This window comes from Equus przewalskii, chromosome 3, assembly GCF_037783145.1.
Source record: "Equus przewalskii isolate Varuska chromosome 3, EquPr2, whole genome shotgun sequence".
In the NCBI taxonomy this organism is placed as follows: Eukaryota; Metazoa; Chordata; class Mammalia; order Perissodactyla; family Equidae; genus Equus; species Equus przewalskii.
The window spans coordinates 17,719,510-17,735,361 of record NC_091833.1 but is presented as its reverse complement, the minus strand read 5'-3'; the positions used below and the strand labels follow the sequence as shown (position 1 = coordinate 17,735,361).

At 58.0% G+C, this 15,852-nt stretch overlaps 2 protein-coding genes across 3 annotated transcripts in view; one reads left to right on the top strand and one right to left on the bottom strand.

Moving 5' to 3' along the window:
- ATP6V0D1 (ATPase H+ transporting V0 subunit d1) overlaps positions 1 to 9,371 on the top strand; it is a 36,388-nt gene extending 27,017 nt beyond the window's left edge. Inside the window, exons 3-8 of one of the 2 annotated variants that reach the window (XM_008509411.2) lie at positions 3,112 to 3,290; positions 4,666 to 4,745; positions 8,077 to 8,154; positions 8,280 to 8,456; positions 8,566 to 8,643; positions 8,738 to 9,371. In XM_008509411.2, coding sequence (XP_008507633.1) covers positions 3,112 to 3,290; positions 4,666 to 4,745; positions 8,077 to 8,154; positions 8,280 to 8,456; positions 8,566 to 8,643; positions 8,738 to 8,899 — 754 coding nt within the window. In that variant the 3' untranslated portion in view covers positions 8,900 to 9,371. The remainder of the gene's footprint in view (positions 1 to 3,111; positions 3,291 to 4,665; positions 4,746 to 8,076; positions 8,155 to 8,279; positions 8,457 to 8,565; positions 8,644 to 8,737) is intronic. The other variant, XM_070612222.1, reaches the window with a different exon arrangement.
- Positions 9,372 to 9,866: 495 nt separating this feature from the next.
- Positions 9,867 to 15,852, bottom strand: HSD11B2 (hydroxysteroid 11-beta dehydrogenase 2). Its single transcript, XM_008509652.2, has 5 exons — positions 15,405 to 15,852; positions 11,557 to 11,769; positions 11,251 to 11,436; positions 11,004 to 11,141; positions 9,867 to 10,819 (listed from the first exon to the last, which is right to left on the bottom strand). Exons 1-5 carry the CDS (start codon positions 15,667 to 15,669, stop codon positions 10,404 to 10,406), a joined length of 1,218 nt encoding a protein of 405 aa, XP_008507874.2. The 5' UTR covers positions 15,670 to 15,852; the 3' UTR covers positions 9,867 to 10,403.

Genomic DNA, 15,852 nt, shown 5'->3' with positions numbered 1-15,852 from the left:
CTGAATCTCCAAGGCACAGGGTGAGGGACGGCCTCTGGGCAGAAGAATACGTACTGCCCGACTCCCACCCTATGAAGGCCTCTTTGGCCTGGCGGGCAGCCGCCTGTCCACTCCCCAGCTGTCTTCCTCTGGAGGGAGATGCTGACCAGCTGGAACCTCATTCTCTCCTATTGAGGCCAAATGAGGGGAGGACTGGCGGAGTGGCTTTCTGGGGGCAGGGAGACAGCTGCTGAAGCCAGGCAAGGAGGAGGAGGATTTCCCTGCCTGCTGGAGGTGTTGGCCTTGGAGAAGCAGACAGCTGGACCAGTGTCATCTCTGCCAGGTCTGCCCTGCCTCCTTTCTCCCAGGAAAGAGGATTCTGGCTCTCACTGGGCAGGGGAGAAAAGCAGGGGCTGCTGTTGCAGTGACCTTGTAGTTGACTCAGGGGAAGGGAACTGCTGGGCCTGGCGCAGAATCATCCAAGGCTGGCCTCGCCTAGGTTAGGGGGCCTTGGAAGGGGCTGGGGTGTATGATTCTAAATGACCCTTACTTGATTCAGCATTTTTCTTGGTGCCCAGGTAGAACTTCTAGCAGGAGAAGCTGGGGGTAGCCAGGGGGCTACCACCAGCCCCTAAATCTGCTGTCAGGGCTGAAAAGTGAATCATAGCTGGCCTGTTCCACTTCACTGGAGGGATAGCAGCAAAGCCAGGCAGTAGAGTCTTACCTCCCTTGGGCCCTAACCCCAGCCCCACCCCTATCATAAACAGATACCCTGAGTTGTGGGCGCAAGGAGTGGGGAGGTTTAGAAAAAGGAAACTGGCCTCTGAGAAGACAAGGCTAGATGGGGAGTGTAGAGCCCCAGGGCATGGGTAGAGGTGCGTGGACACTGGCTGTAGGGTCATAGAGCTCCTCTAACTTATAGTGTGACAAGGCCTGGAGCCTTTACTCTCTGTGCCTTATTTCCTCTGACAGTGGGGCTGGTGACGCTGGTGGTTGTGGGATCAGTTAGATAGTACAGGTCTAAGAGGTAAACTCTTCTCCCCTTCCCTGTCCAAAGGGTTGTGAGAGCATAAAAGAACATCCTTAGGTTCAGGAGTGGGGGTCTCTGTGACTGTCTCAGGGAACATGATGGCTTGAGTGGGGCTGGATAGTGTGCAGGTTGAGTGTTGTGAGAGGTGAAGTATAGCCTGGGTCCTGGGGTACATGAGATTCTGGAGGCGTCAGGAGCAGGAGGGATGTGCTGTCCAGGGTAGAGAAGATGCAGGCTGGGGCTGGAGACCAAGGCACAAAGTTCTGATGGGCTCTCTCTGAGGTCCCTCCACTCTGCCAGTTCTTTCAGGTCAGGGGTAGAAGGATGACCATTTGGGCTTCTTGGCTTGCAGCTGCAAATGGGCCCTGCCTGAAGCCCTCAGTTTGAGAAGGGGGGCCTGTCTCTTCTCAGCACACATCCTGTAGCTGACCCAGCTGGACTGGGGGCGGAGAGAGGGCAGCTGCCTGGCCCCAAGCCCAGGAGAGCAGAGGTCATGGCAGGGCGCTGGGCCGGTTGGGAGGTGGGGAAGTATGGAGCAAGCAGGGGGTGTGGGGGTCAGGCCAGGACAGGAGCTATGGCTTCTTTCTCCTGCCGCCTTCCTGGAGGGCCCTGTGGAAGCTCCCTCACTGCCAGCCCCCTGTGCTAAAGCCTGGGCCCTTACCTCCTTCCCTCTCTTCTCTTGCTATTGAGGGCCACTTCCCACCAGGGATCTTCCTTGGACGGCCTTAGCATTGGGTGCTCAAGATATTGTCACAGGACAGGGGCCTAGCCGTGGCCCAGCCAAAAGCTAGGGCAGAGCTTGTGCTTAGTGCCCAATTCAGGGCAGCAGCTTCTATCCCAGCTTTCACCCTTCAATGGGAGCCCCACTCTGGCCATGTAGGATGCCCTCCCCCAAAGGCTTATCTCGCTCCCTTGTACCCTGGGTTCATCACTGGTGACAGGGTGGAGGACTGCTGTGGCTCTTGCAGCCTGACCGTGGCCTGGGGCCCTTCTGCCTCTTCATCCCATCCCCACATAGGTGAATATACAGAGCTCTCTGTCCCAGCCCCTTTGTAGCATTGTCTTCATGGTTGGGGTCAGAGCTTGCCTCTTGCCAAGTCTGAACTGGGCAGCCTCACCCCTCCTCATCTCCATAGCCCCTCTGCTGCCCATGTACTATCTGGAGCAGAGAGCCTGGCGGGGGCAGCCTCAGCCTGGGACTGACCTGAGCTCAGCCTCCTGTCCAGGTCTCTGGGTCTCCTCCAGGCAATCCTAGGTAGATGTCTGACCCTGGCCTCAGGCCCTCAAGGAGGAGGCAGTGCTCTGGCTTTGGAGTGGGGCTGCACAGGGCAGCTGTCTGCCTGCTCTGTCTCTGCCTGACCTGGGGCATGACTCCAGAGGGGCCCTCCCACTGGCTCCTCTCTAGCCTTTCTTAGAGAAGCTTCTCTCCATCCCATTCCTGAGCCCTTCCTCCCCTTGCTGTCTCCCCCTCCCTCTCTCTCCCCACCCAGCAGCCAGAGTGACCCTAACTGGACTGTAGTACTCCCTGCTTACATCCTGCTCATAGATCCTTAGTGCTCAAAATGAAGGCAGGACTCTCAGCTTGGCCTGCAGGACCAGCCTCCAGGCAGCACTGCCCTGGTTCCTTTCCCTTTGGAAACACTGACTGTGCTTAGTTCCTCGAATGCATCTGTCACTCACTGAATGCCTCTGGGCCTCTGCACACACTGTTCCCTCTTCTCAGAACACTTTCATCTCCTAGTTCTTTCATCCCCTAGGCTGGCCTGTGTGCCTCACCTCCATGCGCCCCTGGTTCCCATGTCCTGCCAGAACACTGTTCACCCTGTGGGACAGTTACCTGTTTTCCAGTCACTCATGGGACATGGATTCCGCTGTCCTCTCCCACCAAGGGAGGGGCCCTGTCTGTCCTGTGCTCCTGGTGCTGGAGTAGGGGGCACACTTGGGCAGGGAGACATGCCAATGGCGTTTGTCTGCAGCACCCTTGAGGCAGCACTCGTTGAGGGGTTGGTGGCCTCTAGAGGGTGGGGGCAAGGGTGTGGTGTTGTGCCAGGGCTTTCAAACCCTCCCTGACGGGCTGCCCTGCTGTTGTGTGCCTCCCACAGTTACAGCTACATGATTGACAACGTCATCCTGCTCATCACGGGCACACTGCACCAGCGCTCTATTGCTGAGCTTGTGCCCAAGTGCCACCCACTAGGCAGCTTTGAGCAGATGGAGGCTGTGAACATCGCACAGACCCCTGCCGAACTCTACAACGCCATTCTGGTAGACACACCTCTGGGTGAGCTGCTGTGGTGAATGAGGGAGGAGGTGGGCAGTGGCATCAATGTCAGTGCCTCATGGTGGGGTTTGTGGACTCTTGGGGGCAACCCTGAGCCAGAAAGCAAGGCCTGCTGCTTCCCTTTATCTTGCCTTCCCTTTCTCTCCTCCTTACCCTACCTTCAGCTCCTTTTCTGTTGCTTTTGCTGGGCCAGGCAGGCTACCCACAGGGCCTGACTCGGACCATCTAACTTTGTGAAACTGGCTGATTTCTCAGAACGCAGAGGAGGGCTGAGCTCATGGAGAATGGAGAGACAGGCCTGATCCCTTGGAGTTTTGGGAGCTCTGACAGACTGTGGCCCCAAGCTGGGCCGGAGTGGCTGGCTGCCTGTGAGGCAGAAGAGGGAAGCAAATAGTTTCACTTGCCTCCACTGAGCAGGTCCCAGGGGCCAGGTCAGGCACTGTCCAGCAGGATGCAGGGTCCATGTCAGAGGCCAAGGAAGGAAGGGGAACAGAGAGCTTCCCACAGGACCCCGCCTAGGCGGCTCTGGCTCCTGCCTTCCTTGGAAGCTGGGGAGAAAGCACTAAGGCTGTCACCAGCTAGGGCCCTCACAGCCAGAGTTCTAGTTCCCAGGACACCACTTCCAGGAGGCCACCATGGTTGAATCGCTGGGCTCTGAGCTGCACTTGGTCCTGCATTAAGAGGCCTGAGCCCTACCTGCTGGCCTTATCTGACATAGACTCACCCAGTAACCCTGAGCTAGTTCTGGGCTGTTTGTGGCTTTTTCAGTTTCTCCATCTGTATAGAAAAGACAGACCAGAGAGTCTGTGGGCCCCCCTGGGGGTAAGGGAGCTCTATGCTGCTTTGGCCTCTACTTCCAGCCTGACAGTGGCCCCTTGGGTCACTGGTCCATGCCCATCCAGCTGTTAGACTCACTTCTGAACCTAAGGAGAAGGAAGTTGGCTTTCCACATGTAGGCCCCAGGCCCTCCTGGGGGATACAGGGAAGTGGGCGTCAGGCCCCAAATCCACAGCTGCCCCTCAAGAAGGGAGGATGTCACAGGCTCTTATGCAAGCCTGTCTTTGGCATGGTCTGAGCTTGGGTCTGCCCCAGAGGCGATTAGATCATGTTGTGGCTGGCCGCCTCTTTTATAAATCAATTTTAGGAGAGAGAAGGCTGGAGAAGCTCAGGTCAGTACACATGGCCTGGAGTATTGCTTCTGCCACTTCCAAAGCAATAGCCCAGGGCAGGTTTGGGGGGGTCCCCCAATACCCAGCCAGATGGTCCTTGTGGCGGGGGCCCTCTGTGTCCTGCAGGTGTGGTTGAACTCCAACAGGATTCTTGTCTAGCCTAAGTCTACTTGCCCACCCCTCACACCCATGTTTTTCCTCCCCAGCGGCTTTTTTCCAGGACTGCATCTCAGAGCAGGACCTCGACGAGATGAACATTGAGATCATCCGCAACACGCTCTACAAGGTAGTACTCCCCTTCCCCCAGAGCAGTGGCCGATTAGCCTGTAGGCAGAAGAGGGCCATGGGCGTGGTGGGGTGGTGGGACATGACACAGCTGCACTGGGCTCCTATCCCAGGGGCTTATCTGCTCACTTTCTGGCTCCCGTGATGGGCGCAAGGCTGCATGAAACAGGTTCTCCATCCCTAGGTGCCCGAGGCAGGCCCAGATAAGATCGGCAGGAGTGGATGGTGCTCCATTGCATTGCCTGTCAGAGCTGGCTCCTGGATGACTGCTTCCAGGAGGGTCACGGGCCACCACTCAGGCCATAGCTCTCAGGCTCACCCCACCTGGACTGTTGCCAGCAAGGACAGGCACTTGAGCAGAGGTAACTGTGCTCAGTTATAGGTGGGAAAAGGACCCAGCCAGGCATAGCCAGGTCCCCGTGTCCCTCTCAGATTCCTAGGCCTACAGCCAGTGCCACGTCTGACCATCCTCATCTCCCATGTACCGCCTGCTTCCCACCAGGCTGTGGCACAGGCTGGTGACCCCTGCAGATAGAGTGGGCTTGAGATTCCTGGGTCAGCACTGCCCTGTCCCAAAGAGGATAGGAGCAGGGCTGGGAGCCAAGGAAGGGGGCTGACCAGGGTCCAGTGAGGGACATTTGGAACAGACTGGTCTCCGGCCATGGTGAGGTACTGAGCTATGATGCCAGGACCCCTGAAGGGCTGCAGCCAGGAACATGGGTCAGCAGTGGGCAGGCCCTGAGGGGGAGCTGAGGATAGCACTTGCCATGGACTCGACCTAACCCTAAGAACATCTTTCTGTTGGATGTTTACACTGAGTCTTCTCCTGCCGTGGTTGGAGCTAGGTGGCCAACACTGGGCTACAGCCTGAGCCTAGGCCTTCCAGTTTCCCTGCAGGAATCTGGGCCAGAGTGCAGGGAGGGTCCGGTGGAGGTGAAGGGCCTGCTTGGAAGTAGCAGTGGTGTAGGCAGGGGAATAGCACGTGCAGCAACAAGCTTGGAGCATGGGCCAAGTGGCATGCAGTTTGTTGCGAAAGTGCAGATTCCAGGTGGGCAGCAAGAGAGAGATCTGGAAAAAGAGGCAGGCACAGGTTTGAGTCACCCAGGGCCTTGAATGCCAGGCCAGAAGTTTGAACTTTGTCCTGTGGGCAGAGTCTGCCAATGAAGGTTTCCAACAGGGCAAGTATCATCAGAAAGTCCTCTCTGGCCACAATGTGGAGGATGGATTAGAGGGGACAAGACTAGAACTAGGAAGATTACCAACTTCTTTAATCCTCAGGTCTGCCCTAGGAGCTAGGTAGGCATCAGTATCTGCATTTGTAAGATGAGGAAACTGAGGGCTCAGAGAACTAGGGTGGGTTGCCTGAAGCCACTTACTAGACACTGGCAGCACTGGGGATCACACCTGGCTCAGCCTGTTTGCAAAGCAAGTGCTCTCATTCACCCCGCTTATAGGGAGGCAGGCCTGCCAGCCAGAGAGAGAGTGTGTGCACTCGTTGAGTGCTCCTGCCCGCCCAGCTGGCCCATTGCCAGGTTCCCTGCCCTGAGACAGGGTGAGGGGTGTGGCTGTCCCCCCAGCCTCACCCACACCCTCACTGGGCCTGACTGGTTCTAGCTGGAGTCACTGGCGAGGACTGCCCTGGCACCAGCTTGTAAACACCGATCCAATGCTGTGGGCGCTGTGCCAGGACCGCCCGCCCGTCAGGCGATGTCCCAGCCCAGTGGCCACAGATGGGAGATTAGGCAGCCCCTCAGCTCCCTGGCGGTTGGTTACTGTAGGCAGCTGGTGCAGCAGCCATGTGCTAATAGACTCTAGAGGACAGAATGAGGATGAGGAGATGACCTTGGTACCTGATCCTTTGGGGTCTTGCCAGTTTCTTCTGCTGCCCTAGCCTCGCAAAAGAGTCTGGGCCTATCCCACCAGACTCCCTGACCCTGGGGTCAGCCTCTCCAGGAATCAGTACAGCTCAGTGAAGGCTTGTGGCATCCCCTACAGGTAAGATCTGCAGGCCCCACTAGGGCAGGCCTGGAGATTTGGGCACAACCAGCTTGGCCCGCCATAGGGAAGAGGTGGCTGAGGACGGTCCTAGAGGGATTAAACAGTACCACCAAGCCATGGTAGGGTTGGCAGTTGTTTCTGCCACCCAAGCTCTCTGATTCTTGGGGAGCTATTGGGCTGGGGTCCACTCTTCTCTTTTAGGCTTCTTACTCCCTGACCTGTCCCTAGACTTTTGTTTCCTGTGACCCCAGTGGTCATCTCAGGCCTTCCCCTGAGTCCAGCTTGCCCAGTGCTGCTGGCTAGGCTAGGCCTGGGCTCATGAGCTCCTGGGTTTCATCTCACCCCTTCCCTTGGAGCAGCAGAGCCTGTGGCCCAAGTCAGCTGGTGGTGGGTAGAAAGGTCTCTGCAACTTGAAGGGAAGACCTCGGCACGGAAAGCTTTCTATACCTCCCAGTCCACATCCCCAACTTAGAAGAATAGTCTCTAGCCTGTAGAGCCAGAGTCCCTGTGACCATGCCAGAATGGGACCCAGGAGGATATGAGTGAAGGGAACTCCCCAGGAGGCTGCAAGACCATGCCCCCTTCCTTGAATAGGGTGGTATGAGGAAGAAACTTGTGCCTGGCTGGTTTTATGTGAGTGCTGGAAGGGAACTGGGCCTGGCCTGACCTGTCTTCTCCTCATGCCCAGCAGATCCAATTTGCCTGGGCAGGAAGTGCTCTCTCTGCCAGCAGCGCTCGTGTCCCGCCATTGCACTGCAGGGCTGACGTCCATGCAGGCAATAACCATCCCTCAGCAGGAACTGGGCTGACAGTTTGGTTCCTGCTTTGTGATGGCTAGGAGCTACCTGGGGGACAGGAGGAGGAGGAGGTGTTCTGTAAGGTGGAGTGCTGAGAGGGACCAGGGCACCCAGTCCAGGCCATGTCTCTGGACTCTCAGGAGTAACCTTCCCTCACTAGTCCATCGACACGTGGGTTTCTAAGGCTGAGGAGGGGAGATCTCAGGGGAAGACAAAGCCCCTCTCTGAGCCTGGCCCTCTGTGGGATGGGGGCCAGGGGAGTACTGTACCATGGAGCAGACAGTTGGCCAGAAATTGCTCTGTCACTCCTGGGGTGGGGGAGGCAGCAGGCTACTACTGCTTGACTGATTAGCAGTTGGAATTTGTGGATGTTTTCAGGGGTCTGACTTGGGGGCTGCCCTGGCCAATCCATGGGGGTGATGTTTGGACTCACCATGAAAAGGGCTCAGGAGGGAAGGAGAGAACTGTGAGTAGGAGGCCTGGCAAGCCCCCTAGAGTCTCCCCACCTGCGCTGAGCAAGCTCCATGCTCTGCACAGGCCTACCTGGAGTCCTTCTACAAGTTCTGCACCTTACTAGGAGGGACCACGGCTGACGCCATGTGCCCCATCCTGGAGGTAAGTGCCTACCGACTCTCCTGCCTCCTGGTCCCTGGTAGCCCTGGCCTTGGGGGAGCCATGCCAATTGACTGGCCACTTCCTCCCTTCCCCTCCCTCTCTCCTTGCCTGTGCACTGGCCCCAGTTTGAAGCAGACCGCCGCGCCTTCATCATCACCATCAACTCCTTCGGCACAGAGCTGACCAAGGAGGACCGTGCCAAGCTGTTTCCGCACTGTGGGCGGCTCTACCCTGAGGGCCTGGCCCAGCTGGCTCGAGCTGACGACTATGAGCAGGTCAAGAATGTGGCTGACTACTACCCGGTGAGTGTCCTGGCTATGGGACGGTGGGTGGGCATATTGGTGCCCGCATACCCAGCCCACACCCAACAGTGCCCCCATGCTCATGCTTCACACCACTGCCCTGCACCAGGAGTATAAGCTGCTCTTCGAGGGTGCAGGCAGCAACCCTGGAGACAAGACCCTGGAGGACCGATTCTTTGAGCACGAGGTGAGTGCTGGGCCTTCCTGTCATAGGGAGGGGTTGGTGGCTCAGGCCTGACTCTGCGGTCATGGCCACCTGCACACCACGCCTGTTTCCACAGGTGAAACTGAACAAGTTGGCCTTCCTGAACCAGTTCCACTTTGGTGTCTTCTATGCCTTTGTGAAGCTCAAGGAACAGGAGTGTCGCAACATTGTGTGGATTGCTGAGTGCATCGCCCAGCGCCACCGCGCCAAGATCGATAACTACATCCCCATCTTCTAGTGCCCTGGCCCAGGGCTCCCCACAAGTGTGTGTGTCTGTGCGTGCTGTGACAAAGCCCACGGCTCACCTACCTGCCCTGGGGGGTAGCACATTGTCCTCCCAGCCGCCCAGCTTCCCTGACCCTCTCTGAGACTACTCTTGGGCCTGAAAAGGGGCTAGGCACCTGCTCCCCTCCCCAGGCAAGGATGGACCAGCCCTCCCCAGCACCCTCCCACTCCAGAGCACGGAGGCTCCCTCAGCCCTATGTTTACAGCCACTGACATGTCTGAGAAGCATGTGGTCACTTTTATGTTCCTCCCTGACCTGAGAACCCCTGGGGGCAGCGGCGAACCTCCCCTTCCGTCTGTGGGTCAGCCCCAGAGCCACGGTCTGGGGTGGGGGATAAAGTGTGTGTGTCCTTGGAGCAGGGAGGAAGTAGCTCTGTAGCCCCCTCCCTCAGCTCTGCCTCTGAGACAATAAACTGTTCTCTCTACTCCCGGCTGTCTGCTATCTCTTCTGGGCCCTAGTACCTCTCCCAGACCCCCAACTTCCCTAGGGTCCCCCCTTGCTGAGTCCACCACCGCCTAAGCCTTCTCTCTCTCTCCAGTCGGCAGCCCTAGGCTGGTCCTCTCCCCATGCAGCTAGATTTTTCAGGGTGGGGGAAGTCACTGGAGGGATGGCCCTTTCCTCTGCTGGAGGCTCAGACAGGCCTGTGGAGCCAAGTCCTGGCCCTGGAGGGCCCCCAGGCCTCCCTGTTTGCATCATTGAGTCCCACAACTCCCTGGGCCGGGGGCATTAACCCCATTTCACAATGAGGAAACCCAAACCTATGGATAAATGATCTGCTCAAGGTGAATGAAGGAGGGTAGATATGAACAAGAGTCTGTGCCCAGAGCCCATGCAGAGCCCCCAGGGTTCCCAGTCTGTCACACAGCCACAGCCTGTCACCCAGCCGTCACCCCCTCCAAATACAGCATCTCCCCCATTCTAGGAGAAATAAAATTTATCTTTATTTAAAAAGTGACAAGCAAGTAGGGTATTCAGCTTCTGTGTGGCTTGGGGGGCTTGGGGTGGGTGGGGCTCCAATTCTTGAGCCAGTCAAGAAACAGCTGGGATTCACCCTTTGCATTGCAGCAGTGAGGCACTGGTACCGAGAAATAATCCTCAGGGAGTCCCCAACCCACCCAGTCACTCCTTAGTTTGCAGAGGCAAACTATGGCAGGATCCTGTCAAACTACAGCTAAGTCTTGCACTAAACTCCCCATCCAGCTGGGTTCTTCAAGCTGCAGGGTGGAGCCTTGTGCCTAGGAGGGTCTATCGGGCTCATGAAGCAGCAGAGAGAGGCTAGCTGTTCACTGGGAAGCCTCAGCCTCAACAGGCTTGACCTGGGGCATCAGCAGTGGGTGGGGCTGGAGTCCTTTAGGCCAGGCCCCAGGGCAGACCTGGGGGTCACAATGTCTAGAGGAGAGTCAAGAGCTCATGGGAGCTCCTCTGCTGGAGCAGCTAGGCCATATGTGCATATTGCTCATCGGGCCGCCGTGGGGGAAGTGCCTGGGCTTGAGTCTGGGTCCTGGGCTGCATCTTGGGAGGGGGTAGGGCTGGGCTGGCCAGGCCGCAGGGCTCTTGGCAGACAGGGACTAATGAAGAAGGTCTGTAGGAAGCGGCGCCGCAGACCCTCAGGCAGGTAGTAGTGGATGAAGTACATGAGTCCCATGCCATGGCCCGGGTAATAGCGGCGTTGTGGCTGAGCTGCCAGCAGTGCATCAGTGATGGCATCTACAACTGGGCTGAGGTCTGGCAGCGCCAAGCGCAGGGAATGCAGGAACTGCCCATGGAAGTGCTCAATATAGTCCTCACCGTAGGCCTGCAGCAGCTCTCGGGGCAGGTTGGCCAGCAGCAGCTGCTTGCGCCGCTCCCAATTGCCCACGTTTAGCACTGACTCTGGGGAAGGAGTGGCAAGGTGAGAGTGGGATCAGTTAGGGAAGTCAAAGCCAGATCCAGGTCTGTCTAACCCACAACCCAAGACCTGCCTCCAGCCAAAGCCACACCCATCCTCAAACCTGACCCCACCCCAGATAAGACCACACCCATCCCTCTTTTCCCAGCCCCAAACCCCAACCCCTACCTGTCTTGAAGCAGCCAGGCTGGATGACGCTGACCTTGACTCCCCAGGGCAGAAGTTCACAGCTGAATGTATCCATGAGCAGTGCCATGGCGGCTTTGGAGGTCCCATAGGCCGCCAAGCATGGATATGGCATGTCTCCTGGGGATGGATTGGGAGTCGGGCAGCTCAGCCTGGGCCCGGGGCTCCAGAATCCCTTCCCCTGCACCTCAGCAGCATCTTTTCTGCTCAAGTGGGGGAGGGCACTCACCTGCCGGGCTGCCCACAGTCACAATGCGACCCTTGGAACGGCGCAGCAATGGCAAGAGGCCTTTGGTGAGCTCAAGCGCGCCAAAGAAGTTCACCTCCATGCAGCTGCGGAATGTGGCCACTGGAGACAGCTCCACATCAGCCACTACATCGTTGTGGCCCGCATTGTTGACCAAGCCCCACAGACCTGAGGGCATGGAGCGGGGAGAAAAGCTGCAGGTCAGCTCAGCAGCAAACCTCCAATCCCTGCCCCTTCACACCCACCCATGCAGCCATGCCCTCTCCTGGTAGAGCCACACCCACTGACCTGTGCTGGTGGTGTGGGTCTTTGTGAACTCCAGTGCACGGCTAATGTCCGCCGGCTTGGTCAGGTCCATCTGCAGTAGCCTTAGGCGAGGAGAACAGCAGGCACGCAACTCCAGGGCACCAGGGCTATCCAATTCCAACACGGTAGCCAGCACGGTGAAGCCCATGGCGTCTAGCTTCTTGGCCGTCTCCTTGCCAAAACCAGAGTCACAGCCTGGCCAGGGCAGAACAGCCAGTGAACTTCCACTGTGGCCTAGTCCAGCCTGAGACACCCTAGGATCCAGGCCCCTGGACACCCAATCTACCAGCAGTCAGCAGTCCTCCCTCTTTTCCTAGGCCAGTCTCTGGCAGGCTTTGCCCCTCTAGCTGAGCACCTGAGCACCAGCTCTTTCACAGCTGTCACCTCCCTGACTCCCCATAGCTACTCGATCAAACAGAGCTTATGATTCCCACTTTAGAGATGAGGAAACAGACCTAGTAATGCTGTTGCTTCCCAAAGGCACTCAGCCAGGAAAAAGTAAGGTCAGGACTCTACCATAGGGCAGCCTGAGACCCAGTCCCAGCTCTGATGTCCTTATGCCTGCTCGGTATCAGGGAGATAGCAGCAACCTCTCCCTTCCTTTCTCGCTGCCCTTGCCCAGGCTTCTTCCTCTTACCTGGAAGCAGCCTGCTTTTTAGTCCTGTCCCATTTTGCCCCTTTGAATCCATTCTCTCTCTAAGCTGCCAGAGAGATCTCTCCAAAAATGACACTATCACTCTGCTGCTGAAAACCTTTCCAAAGCTCCCACAACCCTTAGGATGAAGCCCAAGCCCTCTGCTTATCTAGGCCCTGCACAACCTGAGCCGCCCCCCTCCCTTCCCAACCTCAACACCCCCTACTGTTGTTCCAGGCTCTAGGCAAGCTGGAGGCCCATCCGCATGTCACCCCTGACCCTCACCCATGGAATTTCATCAGTGGCAACAGTAGGGCATTCTCTGAGCCCCAGATCACTTGCCCTCAGGACAGGGATGATGATGGATGGAGTAGAGAACAGACCTGCGTTTCAATCCCTTCCCACACCCAACAAGTGTGACCTGAGGTCAATTACCACTCTTGGAGGCTTAATTTCCTGACTTTGGTATGTAGAGAGAGGAACCACCAGGCAGAGCCAGAGTAGGGGTCAGATAAGCCCCTGCTTCCTTGATTGTTCCCATTCTGATCCTGGCTCTGTGGGTGGCCAGCGAGGGGATGGGGAAGGCCAGTGAGGGAGGAGGCTCTTTGAAGCCTGCCCTTCTGGTGGTCCTGCTGAGCAGAAGCTGCAAGTCACTCTGCTTCCCCACTCCAGGAGGCTCTGCCCCCATCCCCATCACAGCCCCGCCCCCTCTGCTGAGGCAGAGAACAAAGCTGGGCTGGGGGCTGCGAGCTGGGCATTGTGTGGCCAGCCAGCCAGGGCTGAGGGGTCGTTCCTGGGCAAGTCTGGCTGCAGGAGGGGAGTGAGCACAAGTGTGTGTCCACTTGCCTAAGCTCCCCCCAAGTGCAGACAGGCCCTTCACAGGGAAACTGAGGCCTCCAGAGCCTCAGCTCTGCAGTCCCAACACTCACCCACCTTCTACACCCTCTTGTTCATCTACATACCTCCGACCTGCCAGCATATTCACACACAGGCTCACTCTCATGAGACTGCTGCCACCCATCAGTGCACAGATGTGCACACAAGGCACCCAGTCACTCAGCCCAAACTCTGACCCCTGGGCTGAGCTCCAGGACAAGCCTTGGCCAGTGGTTTTCAGGGCATTCTCAGGGAGGGGTGGGTAGCAGCCCTGGCAGGCTCAAGACACCATGTTCCTGGCAGGTGGGGCAGGGCCTGGTCACCTACTTGTCTTGCAGTCAGGTGGTGAGAGAGGAAATCCGAGTTTCGGGCAGTGGGAAGCTTGAAGACCCACTTCTGATGCTTACATGAGGTGAGCTCCCCCATCACAGGGCTTTGCAACCAGAGATGGGGGAGCCCAAGTTACAGAAGGTGTCCTTCCACTCACCTCACTCTCAGGCTCAAAGCTAGGAGAAGTAACAGCAGCAGAAAAATGTGTGAGGCGAGATTTCAGGAAAGACCGCCTACTGGGTCACTAGTACACGCAGATAGCCTGGGTCCTGTTGAGGCAGCTCACAAATTAGAAGGCAAGAGGGGAGCTGCCTTGTCCCTGGGAGCAGAGCTCACAACCTAGTCCCTACTTCATTCCAGGAGGGTCTGTCATCTTTCCTTCCTCAAACCCCTGAAACTGGGGTCCCCTGAGGCTTTGCACTGCACTCTGAACTCAGGTTTCTCCCTGCAGCCTGAGCCCTGCCCTATCTCTCTCCTCTTTGCTGAAGCCCAAGGCTCTCATGGCGCCCTGACTCCTATTCCACCTCAGCACAGTCTGGCTTCTTGCCTAGCATTCGAGGCCCCTTCTGAGGAAACAACCTCACATCCCAGCAACCAGACTGGTTACCCATTGTCTCCTACTCATGCCATGTTCATTCTCCCTCAAGCCTTTGTCCCACACTCTGTCTGATCCAAAACACCTTCCACACCCCACCTATCTCCACTCATCCTCTGATGCCCAGCTCAAGGATGGCCTGCTCTGGGAACTTCTCCCAGCTCCATCTGATCATGCAGGGCCCCCTACTGGAACGAGGTCTCTAAGAAGCTAGTCTGGGGGCTGGCCCCGTGGCCGAGTGGTTAAGTTCGCGCGCTCCGCTGCAGGCGGCCCAGTGTTTCGTCGGTTCGAATCCTGGGCGCGGACATGGCACTGCTCGTCAGACCACGCTGAGGCAGCGTCCCACATGCCACAACTAGAGGAACCCACAACGAAGAATACACAACTATGTACCGGGGGGGCTTTGGGGAGAAAAAGGAAAAAATAAAATCTTTAAAAAAATTAAAAAAAAAAAAAAAAAAAGAAGCTAGTCTGGTGGCTGCGCCCAGCCCAGCCCCAATGCAAGGGCAGAGCCCTGAGCACCTGTCCAAAGCTATGGGAGTTGTGGGAGAGTCTAGGCTGTCCCTTCCCCCATACAATGGAGCCAGTGCCCCTTGGCCTTTCTCCCCCTCCCCACTTCCTGTTTGGCCTTAGCCCTCCCTTCCCCTTCCCTCATTCTGGTGACAGATTTATTCCCTGCTCCAGACAAAGGGAGCTCAGGCAGGCGGCCAGACGCACCTCAGCAGCTCTCCAAGACCTCCTTCCTGGGCATGGAGGGCCAGGAGGAATGTGGGGTGGGGTGCTGGGTGCAGACTCTAGGTTGCTACCTCAGCAGTTTGGGGGTGGGTAACAGGATCTGAGAGGCAGCTGAATGCCCAGCTGCCTTTCATGGTGACCTCAAGCTTTTCTCGACTCCAAGGTTCCCAGCCAATTGGAGGGTGGGGTGGGGGGGTCCCAATTCTCCACCCAAGTGGCTTCTTCTGGCCCCAGAGAAGAGGAGATGGGGCCTCCCACGTGGCAATGTTAGGCAGAGTTCAAGGGGTGACCATCCTCTAAAGTCCCTCTGAACACTCTCTCCTTTCGGAAGACTGCTTTGTTGGGGAGGGAAAAAGCATAAACCCCAAACTCCAGGAGGCTCCGTCTTTCTCAGCCACTAGTTTCCCCTGCGCACCTGCCCACTCCGTGCCTCATTTTCCCTCCAACACTCCTCACCGCGGCAGGTAGTTAACCCGGACTTGGGAAGGTACCCTGCGTTTCCTACTTGGCTCGCTCTCTGCACTCAGAGGAGGGACAGAACTCTCCCTCCACTGCGATGGGGGGGCCCACCTTGCCCTAGCGTGCCCATGGGGAGCCCTCTGCGTGTCTGGCTCCGCCCTCGAGCCTGGAGTCCCCGCTTTCGGCGCCCCGCTCACTCACCGGTGATGAGCACCGCGCGAGTGGCCACCGGCAGGCGCGGCGAGCGCGCCAGGCGGGACAACGCGATCCAGCCGGCGGCGGCCAGCACGGCGAGTGCGGCCGGCGGGGGCAGCAGGCGCTGGCACAGCCAGTCGAGCGCGGCCAGCAGCGCCAGTGTCGCCAGCAGCGGGCGGCCCAGACGCAGGTCTGCGCGCAGCAGCTGCAGCAGCGCACGGGCCGCTACGAGCAGCCAGGCGCCGCCCGACGGCCAAGGCCAGCGCTCCATGGCGGCCGGGCTGGGCCGGGCTGGACCGGGGCGGGGCGGGGACCGGGCTGAGGAGCGGGGAGAAGGACAAGGACTCGGGGCAGGGGTGGGCAGGCGCAGGGTGCAGCAGAACACCGGCCAGGGGCGGGAGAGATACTGGCTTTCTCTGTTCGCCCTCGGGCCGAGCTTATAAAGAGCCCCGAG